Raw genomic sequence first — 24,412 nt, forward strand, 5'->3', positions numbered from 1 at the left:
AACGTACCGACACACAGCACACACACAGGGAATGCTCTGATAGAGGACAGGACCCCACTAGCCCTTTGGGGAGACAGAGGGAGAGTTTGCCAGCACACACCAGAGCGCTATATATATACAGGGATAACCTTATATAAGTGTTTTTCCCTTATATAGCTGCTGTATTATTAATCTGCCAAATTTAGTGCCCCCCCTCTCTTGTTTTACCCTGTTTCTGCAGTGCAGGACTGCAGGGGAGAGTCAGGGAGCTTCCCTCCAACGGAGCTGTGAGGGAAAATGGCGCTTGTGTGCTGAGGAGATAGGCCGCCGAGAAGGGGGCGGAGCCTTTCTCCCGCTTTTTTAAGGAAAAACTGGCAGGGGTTAAATGCATCCATATAGCCCAGGAGCTATATGTGATGTATTTTTAGCCATCTAAGGTGTTTTTATTGCGTCTCAGGGCGCCCCCCCCCCAGCGCCCTGCACCCTCAGTGACCGGAGTGTGAAGTGTGCTGAGAGCAATGGCGCACAGCTGCGGTGCTGTGCGCTACCTTATTGAAGACAGGACGTCTTCTGCCGCCGATTTCCCGGACCTCTTCAGTCTTCTGGCTCTGTAAGGGGGCCGGCGGCGCGGCTCTGGGACCCATCCATGGCTGGGCCTGTGATCGTCCCTCTGGAGCTAATGTCCAGTAGCCTAAGAAGCCCAATCCACTCTGCACGCAGGTGAGTTCGCTTCTTCTCCCCTTAGTCCCTCGGTGCAGTGAGCCTGTTGCCAGCAGGTCTCACTGAAAATAAAAAACCTAAAACTAAACTTTTCACTAAGCAGCTCAGGAGAGCCACCTAGTGTGCACCCTTCTCGTTCGGGCACAAAAATCTAACTGAGGCTTGGAGGAGGGTCATAGGGGGAGGAGCCAGTGCACACCAGGTAGTCCTAAAGCTTTTACTTTTGTGCCCAGTCTCCTGCGGAGCCGCTATTCCCCATGGTCCTTACGGAGTCCCCAGCATCCACTTAGGACGTTAGAGAAATATGCTCTATGTTAGCAAAATATTATCCCTGTCTAGGGTATTATTATCTGACAGGGTATCAGACCACGCTGCAGCAGCACTATTCATGCTGAGGCAATTGCAGGTCTCAGTATAGTACCTGAGTGTGTATATACAGACTTCAGGATAGCCTCCTGCTTTTTATCAGCAGGCTCCTTCAAAGTGGCCGTATCCTAAGACGGCAGTGCCACCTTTTTTGACAAACGTGTGAGCGCCTTATCCACCCTAGGGGATATCTCCCAACGTGACCTATCCTCTGGCGGGAAAGGGTACGCCAGCAGTAACTTTTTAGAAATTACCAGTTTCTTATCGGGGGAACCCACGCTTCTTTACACACTTCATTCACTCATCTGATGGGGGAACAAAACACTGGCTGCATTTTCTCCCCAAACATAAAACCCCTTTTATGTGGTACTTGGGTTAATGTCAGAAATGTGTAACACATTTTTCATTGCCGAGATCATGCAACGGATGTTCCTAGTGGATTGTGTATATGTCTCAACCTCGTCGACACTGGAGTCAGACTCCGTGTCGACATCTGTGTCTGCCATCTGAGGTAACGGGCGTTTTTTGAACCCCTGATGGCCTTTGAGACGCCTGGGCAGGCGCGGGCTGAGAAGCCGGCTGTCCCACAGCTGTTACGTCATCCAGCCTTTTATGTAAGGAGTTGACATTGTCGGTTAATACCTTCCACCTATCCATCCACTCTGGTGTCGGCCCCACAGGGGGCGACATCCCATTTATCGGCCTTTGCTCCGCCTCCACGTAACCTTCCTCATCCAAAATGTCGACACAGCCGTACCGACACACCGCACACACACAGGGAATGCTCTGACTGAGGACAGGACCCCACAAAGTCCTTTGGGGAGACAGAGAGAGAGTATGCCAGCACACACCAGAGCGCTATATAATGCAGGGATTAACACTATAACTGAGTGATTTTTCCCCCAATAGCTGCTTGGATACACATATTGCGCCTAAATTTAGTGCCCTCCCTCTCTTTTTAACCCTTTGAGCCTGAAAACTACAGGGGAGAGCCTGGGGAGCTGTCTTCCAGCTGCACTGTGAAGAAAAAATGGCGCCAATGTGCTGAGGGAGATAGCCCCGCCCCTTTTTCGGCAGACTTTTCTCCCGCTTTTTTCATGGATTCTGGCAGGGGTAATTTATCACATATATAGCCCTAGGACTATATATTGTGATGATTTGCCAGCCAAGGTGTTTATATCGCTGCTCATGGCGCCCCCCCCCCCCCAGCGCCCTGCACCCATCAGTGACCGGAGTGTGAGGTGTGCATGAGGAGCAATGGCGCACAGCTGCAGTGCTGTGCGCTACCTTGTTGAAGACCGAGGTCTTCTGCCGCCGATTTTCCGGACCACTTCTTGCTTCTGGCTCTGTAAGGGGGACGGCGGCGCGGCTCCGGGACCGAACGATCGAGGTCGTGTCCTGTGTTCGATCCCTCTGGAGCTAATGGTGTCCAGTAGCCTAAGAAGCCCAACTATCTCCAGTCAGGTAGGTTCGCTTCTTCTCCCCTTAGTCCCTCGCTGCAGTGAGTCTGTTGCCAGCAGATCTCACTGTAAAATAAAAAACTTAAAATATACTTTCTTTCTAGGAGCTCAGGAGAGCCCCTAGTGTGCATCCAGCTCAGCCGGGCACAAGATTCTAACTGAGGTCTGGAGGAGGGTCATAGTGGGAGGAGCCAGTGCACACCAGGTAGTCCTAAAGCTTTCTTTAGTTGTGCCCAGTCTCCTGCAGAGCCGCTATTCCCCATGGTCCTTACGGAGTCCCAGCATCCACTTAGGACGTCAGAGAAATAAAAGATATCCGTGTTCCCCTTTCTCAGTGGAACATGTCATAAAAAAACGAACACACACACACCCAATGGAACATGACACAAACACACACCACCCCACCCCCAAAGTAAGTGAAACATACAGACACACCCTCCCCCCTCCCGTGAACCATGACAGACACACACCCTCCCCCCCCCACAGAGACGATACATGCAGATTCCCAGTGAAACATGACACACTCTCCCCCCCCAGTAAAACATGACAAACACAGACCCCCCATTTGAAACATGACACCCCCCTCCCCGCCAGTGAGACATGACACAGACCCCAGTGAAACATACACCCCCCCCTCTACCAGTGAAACATGACAGACCCCCAGTAACCCCTCCCCCGTGAAACATACACACACTCTCCCCACCAGTGAAATATGACAGACCCCCTCCCCACGAGTGAAGCACACACACACTCCCCACTTGTGAAACATGACAGACCCCTAGTGAAACACACACACACACACACTCCCCACTCGTGAAACATGACAGACCCCTAGTGAAACACACACACATCCCCACCAGTGAAACATGACAGACCCCCTCTCCACGAGTGAAACACACACATACACTCACACCCTCCCCACCAGTGAAACATGACAGACCCAGGGGTGTATCTAGGGGTTGGAGCGCCCCTGGCAAAGTAAGGAACTGGCGCCCCCCACCTCCCCCACCCAGGGACACAGATGGGGGAGGTACAGATAGGCTGAGGTCAGGGACACGGAGGGAGAATTACAGGGAGGGTGCGGGTAGGGACAATGAGGTGGAGGACTTACATGGAGGCTGAGGTCAGGGACACTGAGGGGCAATTACAGGGAGGGTGTGGACAGGGACACTGAGGGGGAATTACAGGACTGTGCGGGCAGGGACACTGAGGGGAAGGTACAGGGAGGGTACAGGCAGGGACACTGAGGTGGAATTACAGGAGGGTGTGGCAGGGACACTGAGGGGGAAGTCACAGGGAGGCTGAGGTCAGGAACACTGAGGGAGAATTACAGGGAGGGTTCGGGTATGAAAAATGAGAGGGAGGGGCTACAGGGAGGCTGAGGTCAAGGACACTAAGGGGCAATTACAGGAGTGTGTGGGCAGGGACACTGAGGGGAAGTTACAGGGAGGGTACAGGCAGGGACACTGAGGTGGAATTACAGGAGGGTGTGGGCAGGGACACTGATGGGGGAGTCACAGGGAGGCTGAGGTCAGAAACACTGAGGGAGAATTACAGGGAGGATGCAGGCGGGGACACTGAGGATGAATTATGAGGAGGGTGCAGGCAGGGACACAGAAATGAAATTACGGGGAAGGTGCAGGCAGGGAGACTGAGGGGGAATTACGAGAAGTGTGCAGGCAGGGACACTGAGGGAGAATTACGGTTGGGGTGCGGGTAGGGACACAGAGGGAATTACGGGGAGGGTACGGGCAGGGATACTGAGTGGTAATTATGGGAAGGGTGCGGACAGGGACACTGAGAGGGAATTACAGGAGTGTATGGGCAGGGTCACTGAGGGGGCAGTTGCATGGATGGTGCGGGCAGGGACACTGTAGGGGAATTACAAGGAGGGTGCAGGCAGGGACACCAAGGGGATATATGCACATATATATACAGTTAAAAACCCCTCTCTCTGTGTAATGGCACTACATGTCCCAGCAAATCCAGTTGACAAGGTGTGCTGGAACTTGTAGTCTCAACACAGCTGGACAGGCAGTCACTGGTGTAGATACCTCTCCATACAGAACTCTTTGTAAGCTGTGATCCCGACTGCCTGGATAGACCATGCAGTGCAGCTACGGTACCACAGAAAATGTACAGGTATGCTCTCATGCTGCACTGCTGACTCGTGCTGATTGTAGTGGCTGGTGTTCAGTGACAGACCGTGTGGGACCAATGAGAAGGGGAGCGGAAGAGGAGGTGCCTCGCCTCTCCCCATACCTGGAAGTGCCCCGCTCCCCAGTTATATTCACCATCATTGTGACTGTAGTCACAGAGAGTGTCAGAGTGCAATACGCTTCTGAGAGTCCCGCAGTGGATGAGCACTGCTAAGGTATGTACTCAGTGAGAACTACTATGTCATTCTACCCCCTGACGCGGATGGCACTGCCGGGTGGCGCCCCCCTCTTGGCCGGCGCCCCTGGCAAGTGCCATCCTGGCCAATAGGAAGATACACCCCTGGACAGACCCCCTCCCCACGAGTGAAACACACACACACTCCCTCCCCACTTGTGAAACAAGACAGACCCCCAGTGAAACATGACACAGATCACCCCCAGTGAAACACAAACACACACCATCCTCCCCTGCGTTAGACATTTCCCACACACACACCACACACATCTCTCCCCACCACAAGTTAAACAAACAGCATCAGCACAGAGCCTCACCTGGCCAGCAGGAAAAGAAAGCCACCCGCACCTGACACACACCACAGACATTTGTTCACCGGCACATGATCCGGCCAGCTCTCTTGCAAAGCACCACTGGGAGATCTGCCTGGGAGGAGCTGCATGCTGCTTCTGCAGCTAGCTCCCCCTACTGTACGTTCAGCCAGCCTCTCTGCAATAGGAGGCACTGCTGCTGGATGCTGCCGGCAGCCTCAGAGGCTTTGTGAAAACATAAAAAATAAATAAATAAATCGGTGCACTGCACTGATGGATCGACGGCCAGGGGGGGTTTCTAGGTACTCGGAACCCCCCCTGCGTGCGCGTGTGGCTTCGCAAATTCAAGCAAGAAGGAGGCACCATCCTGTTGGTAGCTCAGGCACCATTTGTTCTCCGATCTCCAAAGTCTCTCCATAGACGCTTCCTTTCCACTTCCTCTATGATCAGACCTGTTATCTCAGGGTCCCTGTCTACACCCAGACCTAGCCCGTCTGTCTTTGATGGCATGGCTTTTGAGTCATCCCTCCTAAGCTCCAAGGGTTTCTCTAGCTCTGTGGTTCAGACCATGCTCAAAGCGCAGAAGCCGGCCTCAGCCCAGATCTATTACCGTGTATGGCATACATACTTTTAGTGGTGCACTGCATGACACCATGACCCTCTGTTTTTTAGAGTTTTCTGAATCCTTGCCTTTCTTTAAGCCGGATTTGATTACAGACTCCACCAGGACTCTCTAAAAGTACACGTTTCTGCACTGTCAGTCTGGTACCATCGCAGAAATGCTTCACTACCAGATTTTTGCACCTTTCTTCAGGGTGTCCTTTATATTCAACTACCCTTTATCCCTCCAGTGGCTCTGTGGGATTTGTCAGTGGTTCTCCAGGTGCTTCAGGAACCTCCGTTTGAACCCCTGGAATCAGTGGACCGCAAATGTCTAATGGAAAAGACTCTTTTTCTTCTGGCTATTGCTTCTGCTCAAAGGGTGTCAGATTTGGGGGCGCTCTCCTGTCGCTCTCCCTTTCTGATCTTTCATCAGGACAGGGCTGTTCTTCGAACTTATCCTTGCTACCTTCCCAAGGTGATGTTCCATTTCCACATTAACAAAGAAATAGTGGTACTGGGCTTCCAATCCCTGGACCTCGCGACGGCGGAGGCCTCCTTAGATGTGGTCCGTGCCCTTTCGGATTTACGTGGATCATACCACTTCCATCCAGAAATCGGATTCCCTCTTTGTCCTCTACAGATCCCATAAGAGGGGCTGGCCAGCTGACAAACAAACTCTGGCTTGAAGACATCGTATGACAATCTCACAGGCTTACATGCAGACCTCCCTGTGCCGGATGCAGTCTCTCCTTATTTTACTCGCTCTGTGGGTCCTTTGTGGACAGCCCGCCGTGGCACATCTGCTGAACAACTATACAATGCAGGCACATGGTCCTGTCCACACCTTTCTTAGGTTTTATGCCTTTGATACTTTTGCCTCCCAGGATGCTTCATTTGCACCCTGGATTTTCCTTTCAGCTCAGGAGTGATCCCTTCCTTGAACAACTGCTTTGGAACATCCCCTTTGTCTCCCCTGTGGAGCCCTATTGAATCTGAAGAAGCAACGGAGAGTTATGGTAGACTTACCTTTGTTAGCTCTCTTTCTTTGAAGTCCATAGGGTCAACAGGGCACCCACCCTGACGCACCTGACTTTTATGGGGTTTTTCCTCTTGGTCACCGGTTTCCTTCTCTGTTGAGTGAGAGTGTGATACTTCTGTGTACCAGTCTTTCTTCTCTCCTATCTGCTCCTGCCTTGGGCTGTGGCCTGAACTGTTGGTGGGGTATAGGGGGGAAGGACTGGAGCATCCTGGAATATGTTAAAGCTTTAACTGTTTGGTGCCCAGTCCTATCCACCCCCTACACCCCATTGTCTACCCTGTGGACCCTATGGACGAAAGTATACCATAACTCTACTTTTTCTGAAAACTGGATTTCTATTTCTGCCAACAGTTTTATAAGCAACTTCAATTGTAAGATTGGAAGCAATATAAATAACCCCACTCCACAAACCACATACGCCCGCCACTACAACAGCTTGGTACAACATATAAATGCATGCCTCACGCCTAGGCCTGGTTCAGAGGTGGACCCAGGGAAGTCATAATGCACAAGTGGCCAATGGTTTCCCTCTAGGCGTGCATCCAAGCTGCACAGCACATGCGTCCCAATGGTTGCCGCACAGAGATGCTGATTGAGATTGCATAAAGATCCATGCGATTTCAGTGGGTGTTTCTGGATGATAACTAGGGAGGTGTCTACCAAAAGTGGGTTGCTTCGATGTCAGTGACTGTGGCTAAAGACGCAATTGCACTGACGCTGGTGGCCATGTTCATCGGACATTCTATGCCTGTCGTAGGACAGGTGCAATGTTCGATGATGCAACAATGGTGTGCCGATAGTTCATCTTTCTACGTACGTTAGTGGATTCAGACTGCAGCCGGTGGGCGTCTCAATAGGATGCCCACTGACCACAGCATTATCATAAAGACGCAGTAGCAAATACGCAGCCGCTCTGCAGTAGCAGCCACCTCTGAATCAGGCCATAGCGTCTTAAGAATTGCACCCTCAACTCTCATTCACTTCTCCAACATTCATCTGATAACATAAACCCACTGTTTGTATGCCCACATGAAACCCATGCTTTAATTGTAAATGATTTATGGATTGTTGCAATATTGCTCTATAACAAAACCAACAAACTCTTAGTGATTCCTCATTCTAGACTGCGTAAGGAATATAATATGACAGTAGCAGCATAAACGCACCGTCTGGGCTTGCGGAGCGCTGCTCAGTGCATCACTTTGGCCTGGAAGGGGTTAAGGTTTTTGTAGTGGGAGGAACGTAGATGGAGGAACTGGGAGGCTATTGGCTGGATTGTGGATAGGGGCTGTACTGCCATGGATATAGGTTGCTAATCCACCATTTCCTGCCTCTTTCAGTGTCTTCACGTGAGGCGGCAAGTATTATCCATTTCTTTCAGTAAATTCCAGTTTCATTTTCCTTCTCTTTTTGCCATTTCTATCTTTCCTATATTCCTACTTCTGCATTCACTCCTATTCCTAACTCTTTTATTTCCTACTGTGCCTCTCCTCTCCCCTGTGTATTACTGTGTGCTGTGACCCCTCAGCCCCCCCCCCCCTCCCTGGTACCATGGCGGCCCGTTCCCGTCCTACCCGCAGCGCTGGCCTCCCCGCCCGGCTTTTAGACTCCTCTGATGTCCTGCCGGGTCGGGGTAGCCCTGCTGCGGCTGCTACTAGGGAGACGCGGGCTGTGCGCGGCCGAGCTCGGCTGGCCGCCCACGCTCCCCCACGTGCGCTCTCTCCGTCTCCTTCCCCGCTGCGGTCAGCGGCGGTGGACGGAGCGCCGGGGAGCAGGAGGCATCTCAGGCGGCTTGCCAGTGACGGTGTTTTGCCGTCCCTGGCCCCGCCGCGTGTTACAGCGGATGGCCGCACGGGTCACGTGGGGCGGGGACGGAGCTCCCACCCTGCGGCCCGGCGGCTCTCCCCAGTCCCCAGCATAGGCGTATCTTCCAGTGGTGGGTCGCGCGGCTGCCGGATGCAGGCAGTCCGGCCAGCCAGCGCGTGCTGCAGACCTGCCACACAGCAGGGGGGCCCAGATGAGGCATACCCCCTCTGTGCCACTACCCCCCTTACCCGTATCAATGCGGTCAGCGCCCTCACGCGTTGGGGTGGGGCGTCGCCCCCGCTCCGCACCAGCGGGGGGGGCATTACCTGTTTCGGACAGTGCGGGGCCTGTCGTGCGGGGGTGGGCCTGCCCGCCCGACCTCACCTTCCGTGGTGGGGCCCGGGGCGCCGGGCCTTTCCAGGGCGCCCGCCTTGGCGAGTAGTTCGGCCGCCGCCCGTGGCCGCGCGGCTCCTGGTGGACACCGGCCGGGGTCGCGCCTGCCGGCAACTCACCCCACTAGGGGGCGGCGTGCGCAGGCGGCTCACGAACCAGCACCCCCTCCCCGCGTCCAATTGTCTCCTGCCGACGCTTCTGCGGTCAGCTCTCAGTCCGACGTCGCGCTCCCCCCTTCTAGTGGTGACGACTCTCCGACTTCTCCTCCTGTGGCCGACGCTCGGGTTGGTAGACGGTCGAGGCGTCGGCGGTCTACCCGCGGTTTAGCGCAGCCAGACGGTTGTGCCGTGATTCCCGACAGTGAGGGATCCTCCGGGTCCTTGCTCCCGACGGGAGGTTTGCGTACCTCACGTCGGGCTCGTGACTCGCGGAGCGGGTCCGTTCTTACTTCGCCTGCGACTGCACCCTTGGTGGACGCCACCGTCTTGTCCGCCATTTGTGCCGCTGTGGTGTCGGCGGTGGCTCCCTTGTTATCCTCCGTACCCGGGGGACTGGGGCGGCCCACCGCTTCCTTGGCGGATAGCATTGCGCAATCCCTTATCCCGCTTCTGTCTTCTGGCGCGACTACCGCCCCCCCTCCTGCCCCGCTCCCGGTGGCTGCGGGCCCGGTGGTGGAGCAGGGGAACAATGTATCTTTTGTCTCCCCAGCCACGGACGTCGGGTCGGCAATGGAGTCCGTCGGTGTATCCACGAGTCGTTCGGTGGCCGGAGGGACGGACGGTGTTCCCTCTCGAGCAGGTGAGTCTTCCTCGGACCCCGACTGGTCCAAGGGGAGCGCGGTGACACCCCATAGCGGCTTGGGTTCGGGTACTCGCTCCAGCACCTCTAGCATAGACAGCAGCGTGGGTAGGATTTCCGGCAAGCGCAGCAGGCGCAGGCGTCGGAGCACAGATTCCTCCCTTGCCTCTACGTCCTCGGAGGGTCTGTCCTCCTCAGGTGGTGGCTTGCACAGGGTGAAGCGTCGCAGACGACGCGAGCGTCGGTATTCCACCTCGTCCGCTTCCCAAGTATCGGTGGAATCGGACACCGTGCACTGCGCCAATACGGCGGTACAACGTGGACTCAGGGTCCGGGACCGTATCCGTAAGGGCCAATATGTGAACATTTTTGCCCTTACCAGCGACGATCGTAAAGCCTTGCTTTCGGCTAAAAAAAGGGGCAGGGTAGCGAGGACGCTTTGCGGTCCAACCAGAATTGGGTCCGCTGCATGTTGATCTTTGCGGCGTGTTACCTGGAGACGCGCCCGGATGAACACATGAACGTGGTGCGCTATCAATTCCTCATACACGTGCTGTACCATAAGTACAAAGGATCAGCCTGGCGGCGCTACGACGAGGATTTCCGACACAAACAACACGGGCGGCAGATCTATAACTTTGGTAAAAAAGACGTGGAATTGTGCTCTGAACTGACACAGGGTTCGGCCGGCACTGATGACGGCGACACGGCAAGACGATGGGCAAAAAAGACCTGCCTCTCGTTCTGCCGGCTTTCGCGGAGGCGCAGGGCGCGCGGGGCATGGGAAATGCTTCGCTTTTAATAATGCCCAATGCGACTTGGGGGGGCGGTGTCGTTTTCGCCACTCCTGTATCAGATGTGGCGGGGGCCACGGGATTAAGGATTGCCCCAGTCCTGGGACCGGGAGTGCTTTTGGCTCGCAGCCCCGACAGAGTCGCGCTCCCGCGGCCACCGGCGCTGGCCACAGCTCCCACCCCAATTAGACTTCGGGCGCTCATTCCCTGGCTGCGACGATACCCGCGGTCGGTGGACGCCCAATTTTTACACTCGGGTTTCGCCTCGGGTTTCCCCTTGCTGATACATGGACGGGTGGGTCCCGGGGCGGGTACGAACCTGCGTTCGGCTCGGGAGTTTCCGGACGTGCTCCGGCACAAGGTAGAGGCAGAGATGGCGTTAGGGAGGATGATAGGCCCTTTCCGGGAACCCCCCTTGCCAGATTTGGTCTTGTCCCCCGTAGGCGTAGTGCCCAAAAAGACAGCGGGCAAATTTCGCCTCATCCAACACCTTTCCTGTCCTATGGGGTCCTCGGTTAATGATGCTATCCCTGCTGACCAGTGTAGGGTCGTTTACCTATCCTTTGATTCGGCCATAGACACCATACGGTCTTTTGGCCCGGGGGCAGTTATGTGTAAGTTGGACATCAAGTCTGCGTTTCGTCTCCTTCCGCTGCACCCTTCCGCCTTCAGGTTTATGGGTTTTAAGCTGGACGATGGGTATTACATAGATCGGTGCCTCCCTATGGGTTGTTCTATCTCTTGCGCCTACTTTGAGAGATTCAGTTCCTTCCTCCACTGGTGTCTCGAGCAGGCAACGGGCGAACGGGGAATTTCCCACTACTTGGACGATTTTCTTTTTATCGGCCCCTCAGACTCCCCTCGCTGCGTCAACTTGCTGCAGGGGGCTCTGGCCCTCTTTGCACGCTTCGGGGTTCCGGTTGCACCAGAAAAGACGGAGGGTCCCTCCGCCTCCTTGGTTTACCTCGGGATTCAGATTGATACGGTCGGTGGTCTCTGCAGGCTTCCTTCGGACAAGGTGTTGCGTTTACGTGACGGTATCCTATATGCACTGTCCGCGGGCAAGCTCACTCTCAAGCAGGCCCAATCCCTATTGGGCCTGTTTAACTTTGCTTGCAAAGTGATCCCCATGGGCAGGGTTTTCTGTAGAAAATTGGAACGGGCTACCATGGGGGTTAGATGCCCGCATCATTTCCTCATGTTGTCCCTCAAAATCCGTCGGGATTTACGTATTTGGGATGATTTTCTTGTTCGTTTCAACGGCATCTGTATTTGGCAGGAGGCGGTCGTGTCTAGCCCGTCCCTGGAGCTTTTCACGGACGCCTCCGGAGATTTCGGGTTCGGCGCTTATTTCGCGGGCTGTTGGTGCGCCTCTCCTTGGCCGCATGCCTGGCTTCGCAAGGGCCTCACTACGAACATGATGTTGCTAGAAATTTTTCCTATTCTGGTCGCTTTGGAATTATGGTGCGATGCCTTGCGTAATAAACATGTTGTCTTCTGGTGCGACAATCTGGGCGTGGTTTTTGCCATCAACCGCCAAAAATCCACGTCCTTGCCGGTATTGCGGGTCATTGCGCAGATAGTCTTGTTATGTTTGGTGAACAACATTACGTTGCGAGCCAAGCATGTCCCTGGCGTGCGTAACGAAATTGCAGATGCCCTGTCACGCGGCGATTTGCAGCGATTTAGGCGCTTGGCTCCTGCAGCTCTACTCCATGGGGAATTATGTCCTGCTTCTGTGTGGCAGGTCATCCACCCGGATTGGAGGCGTTAGCCCACAGGTCATTGGCCCCTGCAACTTTTGCGGCCTATCGGGCCGCCTGGGAGCGGTGGTGTCGCTTCCTCCTGGAGAGAGGCCAGTGTGGTAAGACCTCTCATGATTTACTTTTAGACTACATCTGGGTTCTGTACTCCGACGGGATTTCGCGGGCGTCTGTTAACAGGGTTCTGGCAGGTATATCTTACTTTCTGCAGCTGCGGGGGGGGAGCAGATTTTACGAAGTCCTTTTTCCTCCGGCGGGTGTTGAAAGGTTGGGCTCGGGCGACTCCGCCCCTCCCGGATACTCGCCAGCCGATCACCGGTGCTTTGCTGAGGCGGATTTTGGGATCCCTACAGAGCATTTGCTTTTCGGGATACGAGGTTCACCTCTTCCGGGCGGCCTTTACTATGGCCTTCCACGGTGCGTTCAGGGTGGGTGAGCTGGTGTCCGTCTCTCGGGCTTCTGTCTCGCCCATGCTGGAGGCCCACGTCGTCGTCCGCCCCAACGGTTTATGGTGCAGGATTCAGCGCTCCAAGACTGACGTAGCCGGCAGGGGGCAGTGGGTTCGAATGGGTCCGGCTCGTGCGCGGGGCATTTGTCCAGTTTCCGCGGCCCGGGCATATTCGTCCATACGGCCTCCAACGTCCACCGGGTGGCTCGTCCATAGCGACGGCTCCCCGTTGACCAGATATCAATTCCGGTCGGTTTTGGGGCGTTGTATTGTGTACCTGGGTCTATCTCTGGCCGACTATGGGACTCACTCTTTCCGCATCGGCGCTGCTTCTCCTGCTGTTGCAGCGGGTTGGTCCGAGGTCGAAGTCCGGGCCCTGGGTAGGTGGAGGTCTGGTGCAGTCAGACGCTATATCAGGCCTTTTCCTCCCAGTGCGCCCCTTTGAGGACTAGCCGCTCGTCGCAGTCGCACTTTGTGATTGCGGGGGCCTTGAGGAATTTTTGTTTTATCGTTGGTTTTAATTTCGGCTTTTGCCGGCTAACGAAGTTTTGTTTTTGCCTCAAGTCAAATTGGGCGCCCCGTTAGGGACGCAGTCAGGTTTCTCATTTACATACCTTATTTATTTCATTTCTTAACCTTCGTCACACCTTCTTGTGCAGGACGGCGGTTAGATCCGCACTTTATATGGTTTGTCGGCCATTCCTACATCTATTGGCTGTCCGTGTCGGCTCTGGCCTGCGACACCACCCGGTTTCCGGAGCTGCAGGCTGTGCGCTGGTTGGGTCGTAGAGGCCTCCGCTGGGATGGCCTGCGGGACTGGCTTCGGGCGGCAGTTGGCCGATTTGGGTACCCCCTGATTTTGGTCTTGCATCTGGGTGGCAATGATCTGGTACGCCGCACTGGGCTCGACATTCGCCTCGAGATCAGGCGTCAGCTACTGGAACTCATGGCTTACTGGCCGTTTTGCCTCATCCTCTGGTCAGACATCATCCCCCGGCGGTCTTGGCGCGGAGCCTTTAACCCCGGGGTGATTGACCTGGTTTCGGAGGCGGGTCAATTCGGTCGTTGGTCGTGCTGTCCTCCAGCATGGCGGGCTGGTCGTGTCGCATGGTGGTATTTCCTACCGTGATCCGACACAATACCGGTCTGACGGGGTGCATTTGTCGCCGGCTGGCATGCTGATCTTCCTGGAGGACATTATTAACATTCTTAGGTCCCTTTAGTGGCTGAATCTAGGTGTGAAGTGATTAGGAGGAGGGGCTGAATAGAACAGCTATCTGAGAAACTATATAAACAGTGACCAGACTCAGTGAGCGTGCTAATTGTGAGAGCCGTGCATTATAAAGTGAGGCTTGGCTTATTAAGTGAGTTTGAAACAGCAGCAGGTGAGTATTCTCTGTCTATCCATATAGGGATTGTAATATTGTGGGAAAAAGGAGTGAGAATTTGGCTGTGTTTGTCTATGTGCTTTCACTTGTGCTTTCTTAGAGTGTGAAAAGAAACTAGGAGGAGGAGTGGCTGAATCTAGGTGTGAAGTGATTAGGAGGAGGGGCTGAATAGAACAGCTATCTGAGAAACTATATAAACAGTGACCAGACTCAGTGAGCGTGCTAATTGTGAGAGGCGTGCATTATAAAGTGAGGCTTGGCTTATTAAGTGAGTTTGAAACAGCAGCAGGTGAGTATTCTCTGTCTATCCATATAGGGATTGTAATATTGTGGGAAAAAGGAGTGAGAATTTGGCTGTGTTTGTCTATGTGCTTTCACTTGTGCTTTCTTAGAGTGTGAAAAGAAACTAGGAGGAGGAGTGGCTGAATCTAGGTGTGAAGTGATTAGGAGGAGGGGCTGAATAGAACAGCTATCTGAGAAACTATATAAACAGTGACCAGACTCAGTGAGCGTGCTCATTGTGAGAGGCGTGCATTATAAAGTGAGGCTTGGCTTATTAAGTGAGTTTGAAACAGCAGCAGGTGAGTATTCTCTGTCTATCCGTATAGGGATTGTAATATTGTGGGAAAAAGGAGTGAGAATTTGGCTGTGTTTGTCTATGTGCTTTCTTAGAGTGTGAAAAGAAACTAGGAGGAGGAGTGGCTGAATCTAGTTGTGAAGTGGTTAGGAGGAGGGGCTGAATAGAACAGCTATCTGAGAAACTATATAAACAGTGACCAGACTCAGTGAGCGTGCTCATTGTGAGAGGCGTGCATTATAAAGTGAGGCTTGGCTTATTAAGTGAGTTTGAAACAGCAGCAGGTGAGTATTCTCTGTCTATCCATATAGGGATTGTAATATTGTGGGGAAAAGGAGTGAGAATTTGGCTGTGTTTGTCTATGTGCTTTCACTTGTGCTTTCTTAGAGTGTGAAAAGAAACTAGGAGGAGGAGTGGCTGAATCTAGGTGTGAAGTGATTAGGAGGAGGGGCTGATTAGAACAGCTATCTGAGAAACTATATAAACAGTGACCAGACTCAGTGAGCGTGCTCATTGTGAGAGGCGTGCATTATAAAGTGAGGCTTGGCTTATTAAGTGAGTTTGAAACAGCAGCAGGTGAGTATTCTCTGTCTATCCATATAGGGATTGTAATATTGTGGGAAAAAGGAGTGAGAATTTGGCTGTGTTTGTCTATGTGCTTTCACTTGTGCTTTCTTAGAGTGTGTAAAGAAACTAGGAGGAGGAGTGGCTGAATCTAGGTGTGAAGTGATTAGGAGGAGGGGCTGAATAGAACAGCTATCTGAGAAACTATATAAACAGTGACCAGACTCAGTGAGCGTGCTCATTGTGAGAGGCGTGCATTATAAAGTGAGACTTGGCTTATTAAGTGAGTTTGAAACAGCAGCAGGTGAGTTTTCTAATACACCAAGTGATACACAAATTTGCAATACCATTAACATCTGATACAATGTTTGGCCTTGTGCAGTGCAATGGATGTAAAGCATTTGTTTGGAAAGAGGCAGCGTGGAGACTCAGCTGCTGTCCAATCTGTGAGCAATTTTCTCTGCTGAAGGAGGAGATAGCAAAACTGCATGCTGAGATTTGTAGGATGTCTGTGTCTTTGAAGCCTCCACTGCCTCAGAGAGCCACCAGAAGACATTCTGCCTGGACTACTGTGGGCTCTCAAGGGCAGAGATTTCCAGAGGGACACAGACACCTCCCGCAAGCGGTGACACTGCAAAACTCGTATGCTACTCTTGCAGGGCTGGAAGATACAACTAATAGAGGCACTACAGAACAGGAGGATATGGGGACTTCTACCAACTATAGGAACAGGAAATGGAACAGGAAAATTGCATCTCCAAAAAAGACTGCACTTCTCTTGGGAGATTCCATTATTAGAGGAATACATCTGGGAAATGCAAATGAAGTAGAGAAACAAGTAAGGTGCTTACCTGGAGCCACAGCTCCAAGGGATAAAGAGCGCATGCTAAGAATTGTAAAGGCAGCAAGAAAAGATGGGGAGGTGGATGTCATTGTCCACCTAGGGACAAATGACCTGGCAAATGCTGAACTCATGGCTGTAAAAGATGAATTTAGGAAGTTAGGGACTGCTCTGAAGCAGGTGGCAACCACTGTATCTTTTTCAGAAGTATTGCCAGTACACAGAGGGGAAGACAGAACTCATTGCATCAGAAACTTCAATGTTTGGCTAAGGACATGGTGCAATGAGGAGAGATTTGGATTTATAGGCCACAGTCACACCATCTGGCAAGATAGGAGCTTATACAAAAGTGATGGTCTGCACCCATCTTCAAGGGGAACAAGAATACTAACTGAACAGTTTGGATGCTTCATCAAGAACTATTTAAACTAACAAAGGGGGGCAGTTAACCAAACAGGAATAAAGAAATCTGCTCCCCCAACACAGAGGTATTGTTTCTGCAGGCAAAGGGAATAGGAAGCATATCCACAGCAACAGAAGATAATTCAGATCAAAAACAAATAAAAATAGGCAGAGAGAAGAACATAGCTAGGAACAGAAAAAGCACAAACAAAACTCTAAAAGCTATGTGTGCAAATGCTAGGAGCTTAGGAAATAAAATCCCAGAACTAACTGCAATAATGACAAGGGATGATCTAGACATTGTGGCAATTACAGAGTCATGGTATAATGAAAATCATGACTGGGACATAGCTATACCGGGATATACTTTATTTAGGAAGGACAGAATTGGAAAAATCGGAGGAGGGGTAGCAATGTATGTAAAAAATGCCATAAATACTACATTAATACAAAGTATTGAAGAAAAAACTGAGGCCCTTTGGGTGACCATAGAAACAGGGGAAAAGTTGATTATTCGTATTGGCGTGATATACAGGCCACCAGGTCAGGAAGAGGAACTTGACAAGAACCTATTGCAGGACATAACTAAAATGGCATTAAAAGGAGAGGTGATAATCATGGGAGACTTTAATCTTCCTGATGTAAACTGGGAGGTGTCTGTTGCTAGTTCCACTAGAAGTAGGAACATTTTAAATTCCCTTCAGGGAGCATCCCTCCACCAATTGGTGAGGGAGCCCACTCGGAAAGACGCAATATTAGACTTAATACTTACAAATGGAGACAGATTATCGGACATAAAAGTGGGTGAAAACCTGGGATCCAGTGATCATCAAGCAGTATGGTTCAGCATAAAGACAGAGACTGACTCGTCCCATACAAAAACAAAGGTGTTGGATTTTAGGAAGGCTGATTTTGTAGGGATGGGAAAATGTGTAAGCGATTCTTTGGCAGAGTGGAGGAACTTGGAAACAGTGCAGGAGAGGTGGGAAACATTAAAATGTGCAATATTGAAGGCAACAGACCTTTGTATCAAAACTGTTAGGAAAAACACAAGGAAAAGGAAGCCAGTGTGGTTTGCAAAAGAAGTAGCAAATATTGTGAGAGCAAAAAAGATGGCTTTTAGGAAATATAAGCAGACACAAAATAATGAAGACAAAAAGATATATCTTGTTAGACAGAAGGAGACAAAGAAGGTAATCAGATGTGCAAAGGGTCAAGCTGAGGAGAAAATGGCCCAGTCAGTGGGTAAAGGAGGCAAAACTTTTTTTAGGTATATAAGCGAAAGGAGAAAAACAAAAGGCGGAATTATAAAACTAAAGACGGACACTGGGAGTCTTGTTGAAGGAGACAATTTAATAGCAGATCATCTTAATGATTATTTTTGCTCAGTATTTACTACTGAAAGAGAAGGGAAGGGGCCACAGTTAAGTTGCAGGGATATTCAGGAAAATGAAACAAGTACATTTACAGAGGAGAAGGTCCTAACAGAACTCTCAAAGCTGAAAGTGGACAAATCTATGGGTCCAGATGGGATACATCCAAGGATACTAAAAAAACTTAAAGAGGTGCTGGTAGCACCATTGACAGAATTATTCAACCAGTCATTAGCTACAGGAGTAATTCCAGGGGACTGGAAAAGAGCAAACGTAGTCCCACTGCACAAAAGTGGAAGCAAGGAAGAGGCAAACAACTACAGACCAGTGAGTCTTACATCAGTAGTAGGGAAATTGATGGAAACACTCTTAAAAGAAAGAGTTGTAGAGTATCTCAAATCCGGCAATTTACTGGATCCCAAACAGCATGGATTCACTGGGGGGAGATCATGTCAAACAAATCTTATTGACTTTTTTGATTGTGTGACTAAAGTGATGGATAAAGGTGGAGCCATGGATATAGCTTATCTAGACTTTAGTAAGGCTTTTGACACAGTTCCACATCGCAGACTGCTAAATACACTTGAAAGTTTGGGATTGGATATTAGGATTATTGAATGGATAAGATCTTGGTTGAAGGATAGAAAACAGAGAGTTGTGGTAAATGGAGTGCATTCACAGGAGGGAAATGTTACCAGTGGAGTACCCCAGGGATCTGTACTTGGACCAGTGCTTTTTAATATCTTTATTGGTGACATTGCAAATGGCATTAAAGGGAAAGTATGCCTTTTTGCAGATGACACAAAGGTATGCAACAGGGTAGACACACCAGGTGGGGTAAAACAAATGATTGAGGATCTAGGTAGACTAGAGGAATGGTCAAGAGTCTGGCAATTACAGTTTAATGCCAAAAAATGCAAAATCATGCACTTGGGTCTCAAAAATCCTAAAGCTAAATACAGTATTAATGGCACTGTACTGGAAACTACTGAGGAGGAAAGGGATCTAGGAGTCACTATTTCAGATGACTTAAAGGCAGGTAAGCAATGTAACAAGGCAATGAGGAAGGCTAGTCAGATGCTTGGCTGCATTGGGAGAGGAATCAGCAGCAGAAAGAAAGAAGTAATAATGCCACTGTATAGGTCATTGGTACGGCCTCATCTAGAATACTGTGTTCAGTTCTGGAGGCCATATCTTCAAAAGGATATTGATACATTAGAGACTGTGCAAAGGAGGGCAACTAGGATGGTGCATGGCCTACATCACAAAATATACCCAGAAAGACTAAGAAATCTCAATATGTATAGTTTGGAGCAGAGAAGGGAAAGGGGGGACATGATAGAAACTTTCAAATATATCAAGGGTTTTAACAAAGTCCAGGAGGGAAACATTCTCCAAATGAAGAGAAGCAATAGGACACGAGGACATGCACTGAGACTGGAGGGGGGGAGGTTCAGGGGATATTTGCGGAAAAATTATTTCACAGAAAGGGTAGTGGACAAGTGGAATAGCCTCCCATCAGAGGTGGTAGAGGCTAAGACAGTAGAGCAATTTAAACATGCATGGGATAGACATAAGGATATCCTTACAAAGAAATAAGGATCAAATAAGGTTAGAGATAAAAATAATATAAAAAAAAAAAAAAAAGGGGCAGACTAGATGGGCCAAGTGGTTCTTATCTGCCGACAAATTCTATGTTTAGATAGTTTTTTCCTTTCTCTGACGTCCTAGTGGATGCTGGGAACTCCGTAAGGACCATGGGGAATAGACGGGCTCCGCAGGAGACTGGGCACTCTAAAAGAAAGATTAGGTACTATCTGGTGTGCACTGGCTCCTCCCTCTATGCCCCTCCTCCAGACCTCAGTTAGAATCTGTGCCCGGCCAGAGCTGGGTGCTCCTAGTGGGCTCTCCTGAGCTTGCTAGAAAAGAAAGTATTTCTTAGGTTTTTTATTTTCAGTGAGATCTGCTGGCAACAGATTCACTGCTACGTGGGACTGAGGGGAGAGAAGCAAACCTACCTGCTTGCAGCTAGCTTGTGCTTCTTAGGCTACTGGACACCATCAGCTCCAGAGGGATTGAACACAGGGCCTGACCTCGATCGTCCGTTCCCGGAGCCGCGCCGCCGTCCCCCTTGCAGAGCCAGAAGACAGAAGAGAACAACGAAAACGGCAGCTGAAGACTCCTGTCTTCATTAAGGTAGCGCACAGCACCGCAGCTGTGCGCCATTGCTCCCACAGCACACCACACACTCCGGTCACTGTAGGGTGCAGGGCGCTGGGGCGCCCTGGGCAGCAATTATAATACCTTTTGGCACAAATTATACACATAATACAGTCTGGCACTGTATATGTGTAAAAAACCCCGCCATTAAGTCACACAAACGCCTGACAGAAGCCCGCCGCTGAGGGGGCGGGGCCTTCTTCCTCAGCACACCAGCGCCATTTTCCCTTCACAGCTCCGCTGGAAGCAGCTCCCCAGGCTCTCCCCTGCAGTATCTGGATACAAGAAGGGTAAAAAAGAGAGGGGGGGGGCACTTAAATTTAGGCGCAAATAAGATAAGTAAGCAGCTATTGGGAAAAATCACTTATTATAGTGTACATCCCTGTGTTATATAGCGCTGTGGTGTGTGCTGGCATACTCTCTCTCTGTCTCCCCAAAGGACTTTGTGGGGTCCTGTCCTTAGTCAGAGCATCCCCTGTGTGTGTGCGGTGTGTCGGTACGGCTGTGTCGACATGTTTGATGAGGAGGGTTACGTGGAGGCGGAGCAGGGGCAGATTAGTGTGGTGTCGCCCCCGACGGGGCCGACACCTGATTGGATGGATATGTGGAAGGTCTTAACCGACAGTGTCAACTCCTTACATAAAAGGTTCGATGACGCAGCAGCCTTGGGACAGCAGGGGTCTCAGCCCGCGCCTGCCCAGGCGACTCAGAGGCCGTCAGGGGCTCATAAACGCCCTCTGGCTCAGATGGTAGACACAGATGTCGACACGGAGTCTGACTCCAGTGTAGATGAGGATGAGACAAATGTACAGTCTACAAAAGCCATCCGATGCATGATTACTGCAATGAAAGATGTATTGCACATTTCTGACGTTAACCCGGTTACCACCAAGAGGGGTATTATGTTTGGGGAGAAAAAGCAGCCAGTGACTTTTCCCCCATCTGATGAGTTAAATGAATTGTGTGAAGAAGCGTGGAGTTCCCCTGATAAGAAACGAGTGATTTCTAAGAGGTTACTGATGGCGTACCCTTTCCCGCCAACGGATAGGTTACGTTGGGAAACATCCCCTAGGGTGGACAAGGCGCTCACACGCTTATCTAAAAGGGTGGCACTGCCGTCTCAGGATACGGCCGCCCTAAAGGAGCCTGCGGATAGAAAGCAGGAAGCTATCCTGAAGTCTGTGTATACACACTCTGGTACTCTACTGAGACCTGCTATTGCTTCAGCCTGGATGTGTAGTGCTGCAGCAGCATGGACTGATACCCTGTCAGACAACATTGATTCCCTCGACAGGGATGCTATTTTGCTAACCCTTGAACATATAAAAGACGTCGTCTTATATATGCGGGATGCCCAGAGGGACATTTGCCTGCTGGCATCTAGAATTAATGCAATGTCCATTTCTGCCAGGAGAGTATTATGGACTGGGCAGTGGACAGGTGATGCTGATTCTAAAAAACACATGGAGGTTTTGCCTTATAAGGGTGAGGAATTGTTTGGGGACGGTCTCTCGGACCTCGTATCCACAGCTACAGCTGGGAAGTCGACTTTTTTACCTCAGGTTCCCTCACAGCCTAAGAAAGCACCGTATTATCAAATGCAGTCCTTTCGGCCTCAGAAAGGCAAGCGGGTCAGAGGAGCATCCTTTCTGGCCAGAGGCAGGGGTAGAGGAAAGAAGCTGCACCAGGCAGCCAGTTCCCAGGAACAAAAATCCTCCCCTGCTTCCACTAAGTCCACCGCATGACGTTGAGGCTCCACAGGCGGAGCCAGGTGCGGTGGGGGCGCGTCTCCGAAACTTCAGCAACCAGTGGGTTCGCTCACAAGTGGATCTCTGGGCTGTACAAATTGTATCTCAGGGATACAAGCTGGAGTTCGAGGCGACTCCCCCTCGCCGTTACCTCAAATCAGCCTTGCCAGCTGCTCCCAGGGAAAGGGAGGTAGTACTGGCGGCAATTCACAAGCTGTACCTCCAGCAGGTGATAATCAAGGTCCCCCTCCTTCAACAGGGAAGGGGTTACTATTCCACAATGTTTGTGGTACCGAAACCGGACGGTTCGGTGAGACCCATTCTGAATTTAAAGTCCTTGAACACTTATATAAAGAAATTCAAGTTCAAAATGGAATCGCTCAGAGCGGTCATTGCAAGCCTGGAAGAGGGGGATTTTATGGTGTCGCTGGACATCAAAGATGCTTACTTGCATGTCCCCATTTACCCACCTCACCAGGAGTACCTCAGATTTGTGGTACAGGACTGTCATTACCAATTCCAGACGTTGCCGTTTGGCCTGTCCACGGCACCGAGAATATTTACCAAGGTAATGGCCGAAATGATGATACTCCTTCGAAGGAAGGGAGTTATAATTATCCCGTACTTGGACGATCTCCTCATAAAGGCGAGGTCTAGAGAGCAGTTGTTGGTCAGCGTAGCACTCTCTCAGGAAGTGAGACAGCGCTACTGACCTTGGTTTAGAGATTAAAATTATATTTATACGGTGTACATACACAAAGATGACAAAAAATATTTTAAATATAAACAAGAAAAGATACCGGCCAGTATCACATTAAATTAATAAAATTTCATCATAAATTACAATTCTTAGTTAATTGCACATCTATGAAAGAATTATTTTTACGATATTTAGCTTACCATTCAATACTGATGTTAATGATAATATATGCATAAAATTGCCCTAGCGAATTAATGAAAAAAATATATACTCTGAGCTTTAAATGAATGCTGTATTGGCAGTCCCGGTATTTAGCACAATGAATTATTATGTCCCAATGAACAAGCATATATTTCCTTTATCCAGGCAGCCTTTCAATCATCCATATATGGCAAGGTTAGTATTCTTTCATAGATGTGCAATTAACTAAGAATTGTAATTTATGATGAAATTTTATTAATTTAATGTGATACTGGCCGGTATCTTTTCTTGTTTATATTTAAAATATTTTTTGTCATCTTTGTGTATGTACACCGTATAAATATAATTTTAATCTCTAAACCAGGGTCAGTAGCGCTGTCTCATTTCTTGTTTGTATATTCTTTGCTAGAGGGTTTTTGGATCATCCCTTAGAGTTCAGCTGCTCTCACTCTGGTCAGTGATTAGCGCCAGGTGCATTCCCATTTCCTTGCTTCTCTCAGGAAGTGTTGCAACAGCACGGCTGGATTCTGAATATCCCAAAGTCGCAGCTGATTCCTGCGACGCGTCTGCTTTTCCTGGGCATGATTCTGGACACAGAACAGAAGAAGGTGTTTCTCCCGGTGGAGAAGGCCCAGGAATTGCCATCTCTGGTCAGGGACCTCCTGAAACCAAAACAGGTGTCGGTGCATCACTGCACGCGAGTCCTGGGAAAGATGGTGGCTTCTTACGAAGCAATTCCCTTCGGCAGGTTCCATGCAAGGATCTTTCAGTGGGATCTGTTGGACAAATGGTCCGGATCGCATCTTCAGATGCATCGGTTGATCACCCTGTCCCCAAGGGCCAGGATGTCTCTGCTGTGGTGGCTGCAGAGTGCTCATCTTCTCGAGGGCCGCAGGTTCGGCATACAGGACTGGGTCCTGGTGACCACGGATGCAAGCCTCCGAGGATGGGGGGCAGTCACTCAGGGAAGAAACTTCCAAGGACAGTGGTCAAGTCTGGAGACTTCACTACACATAAATATACTGGAACTAAGGGCCATTTACAACACCCTGAGGCAAGCAGAGCCCCTGCTTCAAAACCAACCAGTACTGATTCAGTCAGACAACATCACAGCGGTCGCCATGTAAACCGCCAGGGCGGCACAAGAAGCAGGATGGCAATGGCAGAAGCCACAAGGATTCTTCGATGGGCAGAGAATCACTAAAATTAGGATCCATAATGGTCCAGATTTCGGCTCTATCTATTTTCTTTCAAAAAGAACTGGCTTCACTGCCTGAAGTTCAGACGTTTGTTAAGGGAGTGCTGCATATTCAGCCCCCTTTTGTGCCTCCAGTGGCACCCTGGGATCTTAACGTTGTGTTGGGTTTCCTGAAATCACACTGGTTTGAGCCACTTAGGACCGTGGAGCTAAAGTATCTCACGTGGAAGGTGGTCATGCTGTTGGCCTTGGCTTCAGCTAGGCGTGTGTCAGAATTGGCGGCTTTGTCGTGTAAAAGCCCGTATCTGATCTTCCATATGGACAGG

General features: G+C 50.6%; 1 protein-coding gene across 1 annotated transcript in view; it reads left to right on the forward strand.

Annotated features, from left to right (window-relative positions):
* Positions 1-4,752: 4,752 nt before the first annotated feature.
* Positions 4,753-24,412, forward strand: part of CEBPE (CCAAT enhancer binding protein epsilon) — a 53,759-nt gene continuing 34,099 nt past the window's right edge. Inside the window, exon 1 of the mRNA XM_063914310.1 lies at positions 4,753-4,899. Within this exon, the coding sequence (XP_063770380.1) occupies positions 4,885-4,899 (15 nt within the window). The 5' untranslated portion in view covers positions 4,753-4,884. The remainder of the gene's footprint in view (positions 4,900-24,412) is intronic.

Source organism: Pseudophryne corroboree, chromosome 1 (genome assembly GCF_028390025.1).
Source record: "Pseudophryne corroboree isolate aPseCor3 chromosome 1, aPseCor3.hap2, whole genome shotgun sequence".
NCBI lineage: Eukaryota > Metazoa > Chordata > Amphibia > Anura > Myobatrachidae > Pseudophryne > Pseudophryne corroboree.